At 58.4% G+C, this 14,956-nt stretch overlaps 1 protein-coding gene across 16 annotated transcripts in view; it reads left to right on the top strand.

The window, feature by feature from the left end:
* Positions 1-14,956, top strand: part of SRCIN1 (SRC kinase signaling inhibitor 1) — a 52,759-nt gene that overhangs the window by 19,433 nt on the left and 18,370 nt on the right. For 10 of the 16 annotated variants that reach the window (XM_090124906.1, XM_090124909.1, XM_090124907.1 and 7 more), the window contains 2 exons: positions 2,602-2,885; positions 9,845-9,868. In XM_090124906.1, coding sequence (XP_089981032.1) covers positions 2,602-2,885; positions 9,845-9,868 — 308 coding nt within the window. Of the gene's footprint in view, positions 1-2,601; positions 2,886-5,074; positions 5,198-9,844; positions 9,869-9,904; positions 10,194-14,956 lie in introns of those variants that run through there. The other 6 variants (XM_090124905.1, XM_090124918.1, XM_090124914.1 and 3 more) reach the window with 5 other exon arrangements.

Here is a 14,956-nt window from a genome sequence, read left to right as displayed (position 1 = left end):
TAATCTCTCCTTCCCCTCCCCTCTCCCCGTTTGGTACAATTGCTTTCTCGGACTATTTTTCATGCTCTGCTAACTGTCACGGCTTTCACGGCCCGCGTGAGCTCGGCTGCTTCATGAAGATTTATGAAACTGCAGTAATAAACTGTGTTTGAAAGATCCTCTTTCTGATAAACCCCCTGCCACGCTGCAGGCGGGGGGGGGGGAGATCGGGGCGGACCACCCTGCTGGATGCCCACCCCGGTGTGACTCTCACGGGGCACAGGGCAGGATTTGGGGCTCCTCTCCCACCCACAGCACCCGGTAAGGAGGATGGATGGATGATCCCTGCTGCCCGGAGGGGGGATTTCCAGGATTTCCCATTGGATTCTGGCTGCTTTAGGAGCACAAATGGAAGATGCTCATCCCATCCCACTGATGCGATCAGAGGGGGGAAGTGGGGAAGGGTGCACAGGGTCTGCAGCGTCTCTTCTTTCGGGATGCCTGCTCGTGTTCTTGCTGGAGCCCAATGAGGAGTTCAGGAGCGGATGCAGCACAGCCAGAGGTGGAAGAGCCCCCGTCGGTTCTCGGCTCTGCTCTGACCCGGTGCTGATTGTGCAGGGCTTTTCAAATCATCCTCTTTAGCAGTTGCAGAGAGACAGCGAGCTGGCGTGTTCTGCTCCCGGAGCGTGTAATCAGGGAGCAGGGAGCTGCATGATGATGTGAGGCTCAGCACCGGGAGGGGGGTGGGAAAGAGTCAGGAGGGTGGCTGGGATGGGTGCTGGGCTTTGGGTTCTGGGTGCTGTTCTGGGTGCTGGGTGCTCGATTCTGGGTGCTGGGTTCCAGGTGCTGAGTTCTGGATTCTGGGTGCTGAGTTCTGGGTGATGGATTCTGGGTGTTGGGTTTTGGATACGGGGTTCTGGGTTCTGGATGCTGGGTGCTGTTCTGGAAGCTGAGTTCTGGGTGCTGGGTTCTGGGTGCTCGATTCTGGATGCTGAGTTCTGGATTCTGGGTGTTGGGTTCTGAGTGTTGGGTTCTAGGTGCTGGGCTTTGGGTGCTGAGTTCTGGGTGTTGGGTTCTGGATTCTGGATGCTGGGTGTTGGGTTCTGGGTGCTGGATTCTCGATTCTGGGTGCTGGGTTCTGGATACAGGGTTCTGGATTCTGGGTGCTGAGTTCTGGATGCTCAATTCTGGGCACTGGGTTCTGGATACAGGGTTCTGGATTCTGGGTTCTGGGTGCTTAGTTCTGGATGCTGGCTTCTGGGTGTTGGGTTCTGGATTCTGGATGCTGGGTGTTTGGTTCTGGGTACTGGGTTCTGGATGCTGAGTTCTAGGTTCTGAGTTCTGGAAGCTGAGTTCTGGGTGTTGTGTTCTGGATTCTGGATGCTGAGTTCTGGCTGCAGCCCCTGCACATCTCCACTGCTCTGCCCAGGGTGTTCCCAGGGCTTTGGTGTCCCAGGGCTTTGGTGTCCCCAGGGCTTTTGCTGGGGGCTGCACTGATGTCATCACCTGCTGTTTATTTTGCTCCACAGCTTCTGCTCTGAACAGTTTTCCTTGTCACCCAACTCTCAGCAAACCCCTCTGTATGACCTTGAGCAGCCGAGTGGCGTCGGCAGCGCAGACAGAAATCCTGTCCTACATTAATAACACAATCACTCGTTATAAAGCTGATATGTTGGGCTGATAAATAATTAAGGGAAAAGGAAAAGCTCTCTATGATTTGCTTAGCGGGAAGGAAGGGGGAAAAGGAAGGAGATGAATAATGAATCAAGGTTAAACGGGAGTGAAAGGAAAGCCTGACGGTGGTGAATTCCCGCAGCAGGAGTGCTGCAGGTTGCCAAACATTTGGAGCTGGTGGTTGTGGGGTGACGTGGGCTGGGCAGCACGAGGTCCCTGAGCTCACCAGCAGCATTGGGATGGATAGGGCTGAGTGTCACGAGGTTGGGCACTCCACACTCGCTGTGTTGGTGATGGGTGTTGGCAGCACGCAGGGACTTCCAGGCATGAGTTACACTCGTGGTGTGTGAGCAGTCAGCACGGCTTCCCTGGGAATTAAAGTCATGGTGTGATGCTGATGAATGGCTGTGGTGGTGAAGGGATGAGCGTTGCCAGCACCCGCTGTCAGGGGTTGAGCTCTGAGAGGGCTAGAATGGCTCTGGGGGGGTCCCCGACCACAGGCAGCAGCACTGATGGGACGATGCAAGCCTCCCCAGCCCACCTTTCATTTTCTTTTTTGGTCTGTCCTTGTGTCTGTGTCCCTCTGTCTGTCTGTGCCGCGGGGCGGTGCCCGGCTCCTGTGTCTCATCTGTGCCTTTTTGGTGCCTTAGCGCTGTTCATTCCATGTTTCAGCCCAAATGTTGGGATATTGGTAGCACCCTGGCCCCTCTATCCCTCCCGTAGCCCCCAGCCCTGCCTGACTCCCCCTCCCACCACCACCACCATCACAAGGAGACAAACCCTGCACCCCTCCCACCCCCACCGCTTGCATCCCACCAAGGGATGACCCCACACCCGGCTGGGCTAAACCACATTTAACCCCACCCCGTGCCCCGTCCCCACACCGCAGCACCCCAAACCCACCAGGGGGTCTCCCCTCACCCCATTCTGCTCTCCCTCCCCGTGCAGATCCCGACAGGACCAGCGCCCACATGATCTCGGCCGACGATGCCGAGTACCCGCGGGAGTACCGCACTTTGGGCAATGGCACACGGCGCTTCTCCAACGTAGGGTTGGTGCACACCTCGGAGCGTCGGCACACCGTCATCGCCGCCCAGAGCCTCGAGGCTCTCACCGGCCTCCAGAAATCGGAGATGGAACGTAAACGGGACGCCTTCATGGACCACCTGAAGAATAAATACCCGCAGCACGCGCTGGCGCTGCGCGGGCAGCAGGAGCGCATGCGGGACCAGGTAAGGGGGGTATGATTGGGGGGTGGAGGGGGAAACAGGACCCACCTCATTTGGAGAAGTGGAGGGAGGCTCATAGAGGGCATGGCATGGGGAGGAGCAGCCCTTCTCGCATGGGCTGGGGGTCTCCAGGTAGATGTTTTCCTTGGCTGAGATGAAAGCAGTGTCTCCGTGCATGCAGGTGGAGGGGTGGGTGTGCCAGCCATGAGGTGTGTGGCTTCACCCTGCTAAAGATGGGGGGGGCAGGGGGAGAGTTTGACCCCCTATCCTGTTCTCTGCTGCTTCCTGCTGCAATGGGGGAGGTTGGTGCTCAGCCACAGGCAGACCTGACCTGAGTGGGATGGGGATGCTCAGAGCCAGGGTGATGTGGGGCACCTCCTGGGGTGGGGGTCTCCCCCTGCTGCCTGGGTGAGGGTTGGGAAAGGCAGGGCTGTGAGGCAGCGAGGTGCTGAGGCTCTGTCCCAGTGCACACCGCAGTGCTGTGCAGGGCAGGGGCTGCACGTGGGTCAGGTGCTCTCAGAGCTCAGGGTTCCCTGTGTTTGGTGCTCCTGCAGTTCAGTGCTATCAGGTTTGGTGCCCACATCCCTGCAGGGATGTCCCTTGGCTGTGTATTCCCACGGACTCCATTCTCCCCCAGGGCCCAAAGGTGGGGGGATCTGCAGAAGGGACACCTGATTTCATGCCCCCACGGTGTGGCAATGGGGAAGAGTGACCCCCCAGCCTGGAGTCTGCTGGAGCAGCCATACATTCCTACCAAAACTATTACTTATATGGAAAAAAGGCACAGGGGAGGGCGAGCACGAAGCAGCTGCAGGAAGAAATCCTATATCATCTCCAACTAGACACCTCCCTGTGGGGTGAAGGCAACAGCTCCCAGACTATCTCAGCAGAAAGAAATAGAGAAAGAAATCGAGCTGTATAAGAAAAAGCAGCAGCTCCCACACTGCAGCCCCTATCCTGCCTTTGTGGGGCTGGGAGGGCAGCACCGGGGGGTCCCACAATGCAGCCCCTTCCCATGCTAAAGGTCATTGGCTCAGGGCTGGATGCAAAGGGGAGCAGTGCAGCCCTGCAGTGCTTGCAGCATCCAGCTGTTGGCAGAGGTTGCAGTGAGGTGAGGGCTGTGAGAGTTTCCTTGCAGCAAAGTGCACCCTGCTCCTCTCTCTCCCTGCAGAAGGAAGGGAGAGATCATGGTGCAAGGTGTGCACCCTTCTGCTCTGCAGCAGTGTTTGTCATTTACCTCTCAGTAAATAACCAGGAATCTTCCCCTGGTTATTACAGTGGTTTAAAGACTTTTTTTTTCTTTAGGCAGCAGCTGGGAAAAGCAAATCTGCCCAGTGTTGGCTCAGGGTTGGGAGGATTTTAGAGGATTTTAGAAAGCGAATGGAAAACTTTGGGGTTTGGAGCATCCTCTGTGCTTGGGAATGGCTGCGGGGCTGAGGGCCGTGCATTTCCAGCAAGATGGGAGGACAAGAATAAAAACAGTGGGAACCTGGGTGTAAACCTTTAGATGACATCGTGTTACAGCACTGAAATGAGCAGAGTGGTGCCCTGTAATCGACCCATCACCCTATAGAGCACTGCAGACGGGTCCAAGGTGGCGGCCGCTGTAAAACCCACATAGGAAAACGTGTTCGATGGGTACAATAACAGCAGGGGGTGGGAGATGTGCAGATCTGCAGCTGTGCTGCTTCACTTTGGAACCGATAACCCCCAACCGGTGCAGATGCGTGCATCCCCAGCTCTCCCCCGTGCACCATCCCCCCACTTCTCCCCTCCCCCCAAAACGGGGGTCCCGGTTCGCACGCAGCCCTGCAGCTGCGGGGTCTTTTGGAGAGCAAAAATCGTAGCAGAGGGAAACGAACGGAGCAGCGCTGCGATGGGTGCGGGGGGGGTGTGGGGGGGGTTTACAAGCATGGGTGCGCGTGCATGAGCGCGCGTGCATGCATGCCTGCGTGCGCGCGCAGCCCCACGCGCGCGTGCGTTTGCACGCGCGTGCGTGCGCACAGGTGCGGGAACACACACACGTGTGTGTGTTTGTGTGCGCGCCTCCACGTGCACGCGCGCTCCTCCTCCGCCGGGATCGCGACAGGTGGAGTCGCGGTTGTCATGGAAACCGCACCCCGCGGGAGGGGCGGGCGGCGGGGCCGGAGCGGAGGCCGCAGCAGCGGAGGAGGAGGAGGAGGAGGAGGCGGTGGCGGCGGTCGCTGCTCCGCGCAGCGCTGCGCTCCCGGGCCCCGCCCGCCCCCGGGCCGCGCTGCGACGCGGAGAGGAACGGAGGCGGTCGGGGCTGAGCGGAGCGGGCGCACCTGGCGCAGGTACCGAAGGGGTGATGTCTGTCTGTCTGTCCGTCCGTTCTCCCATTCCTTCCCCCCAGCGTCTCCCGGTATCCCTTCCCTATATCCTCTCCTTCCCCCATCCCGCTCCGTTCCGCTCACCTCTGCCTTTCCCTGTGCCGCCCCCCCCTTCTCCCCCCCCATGTGTCGTCCACCTCCATCCTTCTCCCCTCACATCCCTTTCTCCCTTCCATCTTTCCACCCCTCCGCCCCCCATCCCGCTCTGCTTCACCCATCTTCTCTCTTTCCCCGGTGCCCCCCCCCGTTCCTCCGGACCCTTTCATGTCGTCCTCACCCCCCCCTCCCCTCCCCCCGCGCTGTACCCTGTCCCGGTGCGCGGAGCCCCGCAGCTCCGCACCGATCGCACCCGGCTCCGCTCGGCCTCCGGAGGGCGAACGCTGCGGGCGCTGCAGTGGCGGAGGAGCGGCCGAGGAGCAGCGCACGGTGCGGCCCCGCGGGCTCTGCGCGTTCCTCTCCGGTTCGTTCAAAGAGGGGGCTGTGTGTGTGGGGGGGGGGGGGATGCTCAGCCCCGCTCCTTTTGGGATTTTGCGGGGAAGAAGCGGTTGCGGAGCGGCTCTGAATGCGGCAGTGCGGGCAGCAGCGGCCGCAGCCCCCCCCTGGGTTGGGGACAACGAAGGGGCACCGCTCGTCATCCCAACCCCACGCACACCCGGAGCGCTCCCGGCCCGATGCCGCCGGACCTCCCGGTGCCCATCACGCGACCCCGCACCTCAGGTGCTGCTGGGGGGCGCGCAGAGCCCGCAGCCCCTGGGACCCCCCCCCTGGGGAGGTGGGGATGGGAAGGAGGAGGGCCGGCTCCATGTGCTGCCCGGATCGCATCCCCTGTGCAGGATCGCAGCCGGCTCTGCCCCCACGGGGCCGCCGGTGGATGCCCGCAGATCTCCTTCCTCCCTTACCTCGCACGTCCCTTTTGTGCCCGTCCACCTACGCGTGCCGTTGCCATCGTTACCCCGCAATTCGAGCTGCCCAACTTCTCACGGGCTTCCTGCCCCCCCCCCGCTCTCCCCACACCAAACCCTGACCCCCAGCCCCGCTCCCCGGCTGGGTGGGCACCCCTTCTGCCTCTCCCTGCCCTTATGGGACCGGGATTCCCGCAGCGTGACACCCTACCCCCCTCATGCCCCACCTTTCTGCATGGGGCTGTTGCAGCTCCCCTTGGATCCCCCAGTCCCGCAGGGGTGCCTGAGTTTGGAGGCTGCGTTGCAAGCCAGGAGGGTTGCACGGTTTATCCTCAGCAGCGCTTCCTCCCTCACCCCCCCGATGCGTCGCTGCGTGCCGGTGCGTTTTTGCAAACAGCCGTCGTCGCTGCTTTGCTCTGTATTGATGTGGTGAAAAGGGAGGGCTTGGGGAAGAGCCAGGAGCACAAACACGTTGGTGCCTGAATGCGTTCCTGCTCTGACATCACCTGAGCTGCTCCAGAGGGAGCTGAGGGCTGAAACTGCTGCTTACGGTGGGTTCCGTGCTGTGGGTGCAGGCAGGAGCTGCACGCAGAGCCCTGAGCCCTTCCTCGCTCACCTCGTGCTGCCATGCCCGGCTTGCAATAATTACAGGACCTCAGATAACAGCATCTGCAGTGCACAGCCTCGGTGTCTCTCTTGGCTGCTTCTGGTTCTGCTGTTTGCATTCGGCTCTACGCGGTCGTTTTGTTGCTTCGGCTTCAGTTCCTCTCGTGCTGAAAAGCATTAAAAACTTTAACACGGAGAAACGGCTTCAATCCACTTTGCTGGTGTGTTTCGGGGAGGTTTTTGTTTGTCAAGACGTTGTGCCTGAGGGGGAGACGCTATCAGAAACTGCAACAACTGGAAATGAGTTAATTAAAAAGCCAATGAGAGCCCTGCTGTCCCTCCCCCCCCCTCGGCACGGCGTGCTGGGATGCTGCTGCTGCCCATTTCGGAGGGACACATTGGTGCTGCCTTGTTAATCGCTAACAGATTTGTGCCATAATTGCTAACCAGAAGGAGGCTGCCTTGGTCAGAGCGGTGACTTGCTTGGATTTCATTCACCTGGGACAGCTTTTCTCCTGGGACAGCCACAAGGACTGTGGGTTTATTTAACATTGTGATGTTCTTTGCTCTGGCTTTCCTCTCATCAGCAGTGTTTGCTGGTGCAGCTCTGTGAGCATCGCTGTGTGCACGAGTTCCCTCGTGGCCGTGGGTTCCAGCAGATCTGAGGTTTGCGTGGGTTCTCTGCCCCTGAAATGCATGGCTGTGTTGGGGAGGGCCCGAATCCTCCTTAGTCCCTCGTTTTGCAGCTCCGTGTACATGACTTTCATTGTAATTATAATCTCAGCCTTTGTAATTCTCCCTACTGTCGGCACAGCTCGGGCTGCCTGTTTTATCGCGTGGAACAAGGCTGTCGTTTCCAATCCTCTCTCAGACCATTATCTCCCTTTGATGCTTTTGAAGAGTCAGGGACGTGTTAATTCTACCTTGGCCTCCTCCTCTCCCCTTTCCTTCGTGCAAACCCCCAGCAGGACATCATGCAGGGCGCTGGGACCATCCCAGCCCTGTCCCCATAATGCAGGGTTTGCCACAGAGGTGGCATTTTGCTTTGGGAGAGGCCAGGTTGGTAGAAAATGAGCTCAACCGGGCGCAGTGCCTGCGAGGACAGATGGAGCCTGAGGTGCCTGTGCGGATCTCTGCCCTCAGAGCATGGCACCAGATTGGTTGCTCTGGGCCAGCATGTCCCAGCGAGTCCCCCCCTCCATCCATCCTTCCCCCCTACCCCCCCAGACCTTGCAACCCAATGGGGTTTGGCTCCTGTGCACAATGGGACAGCACTGAGCCATGCAGCCACCTGCAGAGATGCCCTCCTGGTTCTGTTTGGGCAAGGATTTGGGTTTTTTTTTGCTCTGTGACCATCAGCATCACTTTGGGGTCGCAGAGCTGTGGTTGTGGGGCAGTCCGGCTGCCTGTGGTCGCTTCCAGAACATTCCCCACCTGCTGCCCTGGCACTGGGGGGGTTCAGATGTGCTGGATGTGGCGTGGATGTAATGGATGGGCTTTGTGATAAGCCTGTCCAGTCATCCTAATATAATAAATAAAATGCATACCGAGGGCTGCTGTGAGATAGGATCAGCAATATCGGGGATGGGGAAAATCACTGCAGCTCTTCAGCAGCAAAATGAAGGGTGTGAAGGGAAGGGGCAGAAGGAGCCATTCGGGTGCATCCGCTCCCGATTTGGGGGTGGGTCCTTTGGGGTCAGGGGGCTGCAGACACATCCCTGTGCTGCGGGCTGCCCTGCTCAGCGCTGGGTCTGTGCTCTGCCTGAAGGCATTCGGAGGCAGCTCTCATTTGGGCAAGTTTCTGTGCCCAGGGTGGGTCCTGTGGCTGCTGGCTGTGGGCTTCTGTTCCTGGTGCTGCTTCTGAGTCACAGCGTGCCCTTGGAAAAGACCTTTGTGCCTCCAGGCTTGCCTGCGTGAGCAAACAGCAGCGCTGGGCTTGAATCACTCCCAAAGCAGCCTCGGTTTGTTTGATGCAGAACTTGTGGGTCTGCTCGTGTCTGGTGGAATATTAATGTCAGTGCATCGATGAGGACGTTGCACTGGGATAAGAGCATCTTGCTGAGGCTGTAGGTGTGTCTGAAGGGGGATTTAGGAGGTTTGTGTTTGTACAGCAGACTTCTGTTCACACTGTCAGGGTTTGTTTAGGTACACAGAGCTTAGTCTTGCACAGCTGGTCAAGGAAGGGTTAATGCCCCGGGCAGTGGTGGTGGTTAAAGCCGTGGATGGAAGCAAAGCACTGCTGTGATCCAACCTGATGGGAGCTCCTGTGTGATCCCAGAGCACAGCCATGGGGATGGCAGCAACGGGGATGGGCAGCACAGGGTCCTGGGAAGGGAAACCTGCTTTGTGCTGAGAGCTCTGCAGGGCGAGCTGAGCACGGAGGGGAGATGGGTGGCTGTGAGCAGGGAGGCAAAGAGAAGCCGAGAACTTTGATCCCAATAAAAGATGAGAAAAAGCCACCCTGCAGGTGTTCCTCCCTCCCCACCCATTAGTGGCACATCCTCAGCCCTGGCCTGGGGAGCTGCCCTCGGTGAGGCTTTGCTGTGAGCATCGTCGGGAGCTTTGCATCCATTTCTGATGCTTATCAGCATCAGGGTGTTTGGGGAGTGCTTTGCAGCATGCCAGGCTGCAACTGATGCCAGCTCCCATCACTCGCTGCAGCACATTGCAATGACACCGGTGGAGACACCGCAAAGAAGCACCAGAGGGAGGTAGCAGGGGCAAGCAGGGTTGAAAGGGGGGGGGTGAAGGGGGGGGGGGGGGGATTTTAAGATGCTTTTAAGACTGAAAACCATTCTGGCTCCCTGGCAGCACGTGCTGGGTGGTGAGCATGGGGCTGAGCCACGCTTCTTTGCACTCAACTGCACACCTCACTGCCTGCACAGCCCCCCCATCCCCAGCCCTTGCCTGCAGGGAGGGGGATGCTGAGCAGAAAGGAGAGCAGGTTGAACGTAGTCAGCAATTCTCAAAGGGAAAACGAAAACTCAAACCAGAATCTTAATGGTATTTTTTGTTTGTTTGTTTGTTTCTTTTGTTGTTGTTGTTGTTGTTGTTTTTTGTTTTGTTTTCCTTCGTTTTTGTCATTTTATTTTATTGTCGTTAGCAGCCCAACTACTGGAGCTTTAAGGTCAGTATTTCGGATTTTTTTGTCATGCTTTGGTTTGACGTGCATGCACTTCTCCACCTGTGCAGGGGGTGGGAGCTGGGGGCTGTGCTCAGGGTTCCTGTGCCAAAGAGGTGTGTTCTCAGCTTCAGCTCGTGAAAAAGGCTCTTGTGCTTCAGGTTGAGGTGTTGTGTGGAGGTGAAAGTGTTCCCTGAGAGAGAGAGAGGAATCCATGCCTTGCCCTCAGTTGCAGGCAATCCGTGCTGCTTTGTGGTCACCTCACTGCTGCAGGGATGAGGGCCGCGTCCCCTTAACAGTGGGAAAAGGACAGAGCAAAGCCCCGTTGCAGGTGGGTTCTGAGCTCATCTGGAAAGCTGCCTTCCCCCCAGTGCACTCTTATGGCTGTTGATAGGGTTGCTGTGGTTCCCAACCTCGGTCGGTCGGTGCTGAGCGCAGCCGAGGAGCAGTGAGGGATGCGGTGATGCACAATACCAGCACCCAGCATTGCACAGAGCAGCCCCAGTGCTCAGTGCCAGCGCCTTGCAGGCGGTCACTCCATTATCTGGGGGTGCAGAACGCGTGGCCCAGGGCTGCCTTCCTCCCTCCTCTTCTTCCTCACGGGGCTGCAATGGCAGCGCTTCAAGGCCGGCAGCGTTGCCGGGTGACCTTGGCACGCCGTGCTGGTGGGTCTGCTCTGCCTGTGGATAAAACAGGCGGCTGTGCTCGGCTGGCAGCTCCGAGCTGAGGAGTCATCAAACACATAATATGAGCACTTGTTCCGAGTGCTCATTCCTGAAGTGCTCGCAGTGCAAAATGCGTGCGAGCAGCAGCTCTGTGCACATCCAGCTGTCTGCGTCCTCCCTGCTCTGACATTTCCTGGGCCTGAAGGGGTGGCACAAAAGCTCTGATTTTCATTATTATTATTTTTTTTCCCCCCCTTTTTTTCTTGTAAGGAACGAAATGGGGATGAGCTCTGATCACCAGCTGTCCCGAGAGCAGCACAGTTGGGTGTATGCAGGGGGCATTGCTTCACCCAGCAGCGCTTTGCATTGCAGGCGGAGCATCCCGTGTGGGAATGTGTGCAGTTAAATCTGCTCAGTGCTCCCCACCTGGGGACCCCCCAGCTGCTGACCTGGGGTGTCAAGGGAGCCCTGTGCTAGGCTGATATGTGGAGCAGGTGCTGGAGGCTGCCTCGTGGCAACCTGTGTCCTGGGGGTCTGCTGGCTGTGCCCCCCTCCTTTGCCAGGGAGCCACCATCCTATAGGAAAGAGCCAGAAAGGGTCGCAGGCAGGACCTGCTCCCCTCATTCCCACTGTTCCTGTGTCCCTGGTGTATCCCCCCTTCCACCCACAGACAGCTGCTGGCTGCAGATTTGGGGCTCTCCAGGTGTGGGCTTTGGTTTGTCACGCTCAGGATGGAGATGAGGAGATGCTCCTGGTTGTCGGTCTCACTGCGGAGAGGATCTGTCCCCAACCATGGGGTCTTCTGCACCCCGTTGTGTCCGCCCCCTAAAACAGCCCCAGTGCATCCCTGAGCCTTCTGCCCTGGCATCTCGTTGGCTCAGCTGCCGGTCCCTGAGCCCCCTGCCATGTGTTTTGTCATCACCCACAACCAGAGCGATCCCCATTGCATTTTTGGGTTGCTCAGGACCCTGCTCCTGGAATCTGCAGGCTGGGATGGCTCCCAGAGCCCAGCCCTGCTGCTGACTGGTGTACATTGAGGGTACCTGTGTGTGTGTGTGAGCACAGCCCCCTGCAATTCCTTGTCCCCTTCTCCCCCGTCCCCTTCTTGCTGCTTTCTCATGCCCAGCTTTGCTTCCGCTCCCCGGCGTCCCTGAAGGATGCAGTAATTTGCTTATTTTTGGAAGATGCTGTCACACGAGGCAGCACCACCATTGAGAAGAGGATTGGACACAGTTTCCAAGCAGGGGGAGGGGGGAGGAGGGGGTAAACAGCCCCGAGGAGGCAGGATGCTGCCCTCACCCCAAATCCATCTCCTGTCGCACATCCCCAGCACAGCCCCATCAGCAGGCACAGCTCAGAGGGGTGGATCAGGCTCATCTCTGCTGTTTTCCCGTTGATTTGCTCCTGGTTGAGCCTCTTTGAGGCTTGGGAGGAACAAACTCAGGAAAAGCAGCGAGGCTTCCTCTGTGGGGTGGCTGTGCTTATCCTTCCCATGGGATGGGAGTCACCCCCAGCACCAGGAGGTGGGGTGTCCCTGTCCCAGCTCTGCCTCTGCTGGGTTGGCACGGTTCTCTGGGGTTCTTTTGGAGCACCTGCTGCTCCATCCCGTCCTATTGGGCAGCAAGCAGCAGTTTTGGGGGCTGATGATGTGGGGGAAAAGCCCAGTCCATCCCGTGCACATCTGGCGGCTGCGCACATCTGGCGGGACAACCCCTTCCTTTAGTCAAGGGGTCTGGTTTAAAAAACTAATCCGATTGGAACACTAATCCTGTTAACATTGAGATCGGGATTAATTCTGGGTTAATCGGGATAATCCTGACAAAATGGTGAGCATTAGGCGCTGGGTGAATTACTGTTGTGCCGTGAGCAGGGTGCTTTTGGTTCGGGGGTGAGATGCAGGTGGGGTGAGAGGGATGACCATGGAGGGAACCCCGTGGGTGGGCGCACCCTGAGCACCTTTGCTTTGTGCTCAGAGCACCCAGAGCAGCACCCTGGACCTATGGTTTCATCCACATTTGGTGCTCAGCCCCCACTTTCCTCCAGTTCTCACTCCCTTTTTCTTTCCCCTGTTGTGCACCTTCAGGAGGTTCCCAATCCCCCCCTTGCACTGATTTTTGCTGAGGTTCAGTGCACGAGGCTCAGTGTGGCCATTTGTGTGCAGGGAGCTGGGGGTGCAGGAGGGGCTGTCACAGTGTGTGCTGCCCCCAGGATGCTCCCCAAGTGCTGTGCAGCCACAGGAGCCCGCAGGGGCCGTGTCCCATTACCTGGGCTGTGCCAGCAGACCGTGCTGCTTTCCACTCCTGGCACATCAATAATGAAGGATGAGCAGAGTTCGTTAGCGATGAATGAATGAAGCGCTTTGTGACGCGGCGGCGCATCGGTTTCGTGTTTCCTTCTTCTGTTTGCAGATGGGTGGGAGCTGCTCAGGGCAGCAGCAGTGCTCCCAGTGCTGTGCTTCAGGGCTGCCCAACCCCAAGTATCCCAGTGGTGAATGCAGGTCGGCCTGGCTGTGGTACAGCAGCAATAGGATGGGATGAAGCAGGCAGAATATCCAGAAATCCCCACCCTTCCAACTTCTGTTCCTGCTTCAGAAAAAAAAAAAAAAAAAAAAAAACACCTTCAAAATTTCAATTAAATTTTCCTTGGAAGCGTTGACAGCAGCAGAGCTGCGGGAGGCACAGATGTTGTTTTGCTCCCAGCTTTGCTAACAGCTTTGCTTGCTGCTGACCCTCTGCTGGCAGTGTGGGGATGAGCGGCCGCAGCCCTGCACATCCCGAGGGGTCCCTATCCAAACTCCGTGTCCCCGTGCCGTGGAAGCTCTCCAAGGAGTGCATCACAGAAGGATGAAACGGGGCTCTGAGTGGCACGGTGTGAGCAGCAGTGAGCGTGAGTGTTGGGGATTACATGCAGTGTCAATGCAGGTGCGTGGGGTGAAGGGGCTGTGTCAGCTGGGTTGCTTCATCCCTTTGTTGCTGAGGTCTGCCCGCTTGGGAGCTGAGATGCTCTTGGCAGCTCTGCTCCGTGCACTCTTTGCTTTGCCCATCCCTGGCTTTGCCTGATCGAGGCGGTGCTGCAGAGTCGTGGTCTCAGCACTGCACCTTTAGCTCAGGTGACCAAAATGTGGGATTTGAGGGCAGAACTGCAACGCCGTCCCCGAGGGCTGTGCCTATGGATAGGGATGGGCCAGAGGATGGAGCATGATGGAGAGCATGAGGAGACCTTAGTCCATGTAAGGGGTCCCATTGCCCCCCTCCTGCCCTCACCCGTGCCTGTAGTGCTCCCCATACATTCCCATGGCTTGAGCAGTGCCAACCTGTCCCCCCTCCCCTCTCCCTGGTTGGGTCCCCTTTCCAACCCAGCCCCATCCAGCACAGTGCTGAGCTCCGGTCCCTGCCCTGAGAGCGCAGTGCTCCACCAGATGGGACTGCACTCAGCTGCAGGATTAAGTGCTGAGAAAGGGATTACAGGGAGTTAATCCAGATCCATGTCCAACCAGGGGCCGCAGCCGGGCTGTGTGCATGCAGTAAATAACCAGTCGTGGTGCTTCGCTCGGGGCTGGGCTCACCAGCTCCATGCCAGCTGCTGCCCAAGCTGGGTTGGATTTCAGAGACCTTCTCCTTTATCCTGAAGCAGAGGAAAAGCAGAGGGGCTGGGGAAGCTGGGGGGGACCCCTCCAGGCTCTGTGCCACAGCAGCAGCAGCGCAATGCTCCCTCAGCCCAGCTACCCCCAGCACTTTGCAGTGCATTATCCCTGCGAGCACAGCACGATGTGGTGTGAGCATAGCAGGGCTGGGGGCAGCTGCAGCCCCCCTGTGTTGCTGCCCAGCTTCAGCCCAGCCCAGCCTGCAGGGTCCTGGGGAGGGGCTGCACTCAGGGCTGGATGCTGCCTGCAGCAGTAACACGGCGAGGGCTGATCCCAGCCCACTGCAAGGCCAGGTCGGTGCTGGTTGGGGGGGGAATGGGAGCTGGGTAGGGCTGGGCTGCAGGTGGTGGGGGGGGGTGGAAGCTGGGAGCTTCATCTCTGTGTTGCAAATGGTGTTTTTCCCGTGGCTGAGGCACTGCAGGGCGCTGATGTGTTGAGGAGTCAGCAGAGAGCGGAGTTGAGGTGTGAGGTTGGTGGTTGTGAGTCTGCATGGGAACAGCTCAGGGTGCTCTGCTGTGTCCCTGTGTTTTTCTCAGTTCTTCTTTCAGAAGTGCAGGGTGAAGCCTTTCGCTGCTCCTCTGCCTCAGTTCTGCTCCCTTTCCCTGTTCCCTGCCTCCATCCCAGCTCTCCGTCAGTGGGATGGGATGACTGTGGGTCCCATCGCTGCCCCCACTTCACCCCATCTTCTGACCACAGCTGGAGCCACAGCTGGAACCTGGGAGTGGAGAGGGAGGAGGTGGGAGGAGGAGAGCAGCATCCGTGCCCAGCCAGGCAGATAGAATGGAA

This window comes from Phasianus colchicus, chromosome 26 (assembly GCF_987193195.1).
Source record: "Phasianus colchicus chromosome 26, bPhaCol1.hap1.1, whole genome shotgun sequence".
Lineage (NCBI taxonomy): Eukaryota > Metazoa > Chordata > Aves > Galliformes > Phasianidae > Phasianus > Phasianus colchicus.
This window is presented reverse-complemented; position numbering and strand designations above follow the sequence as displayed.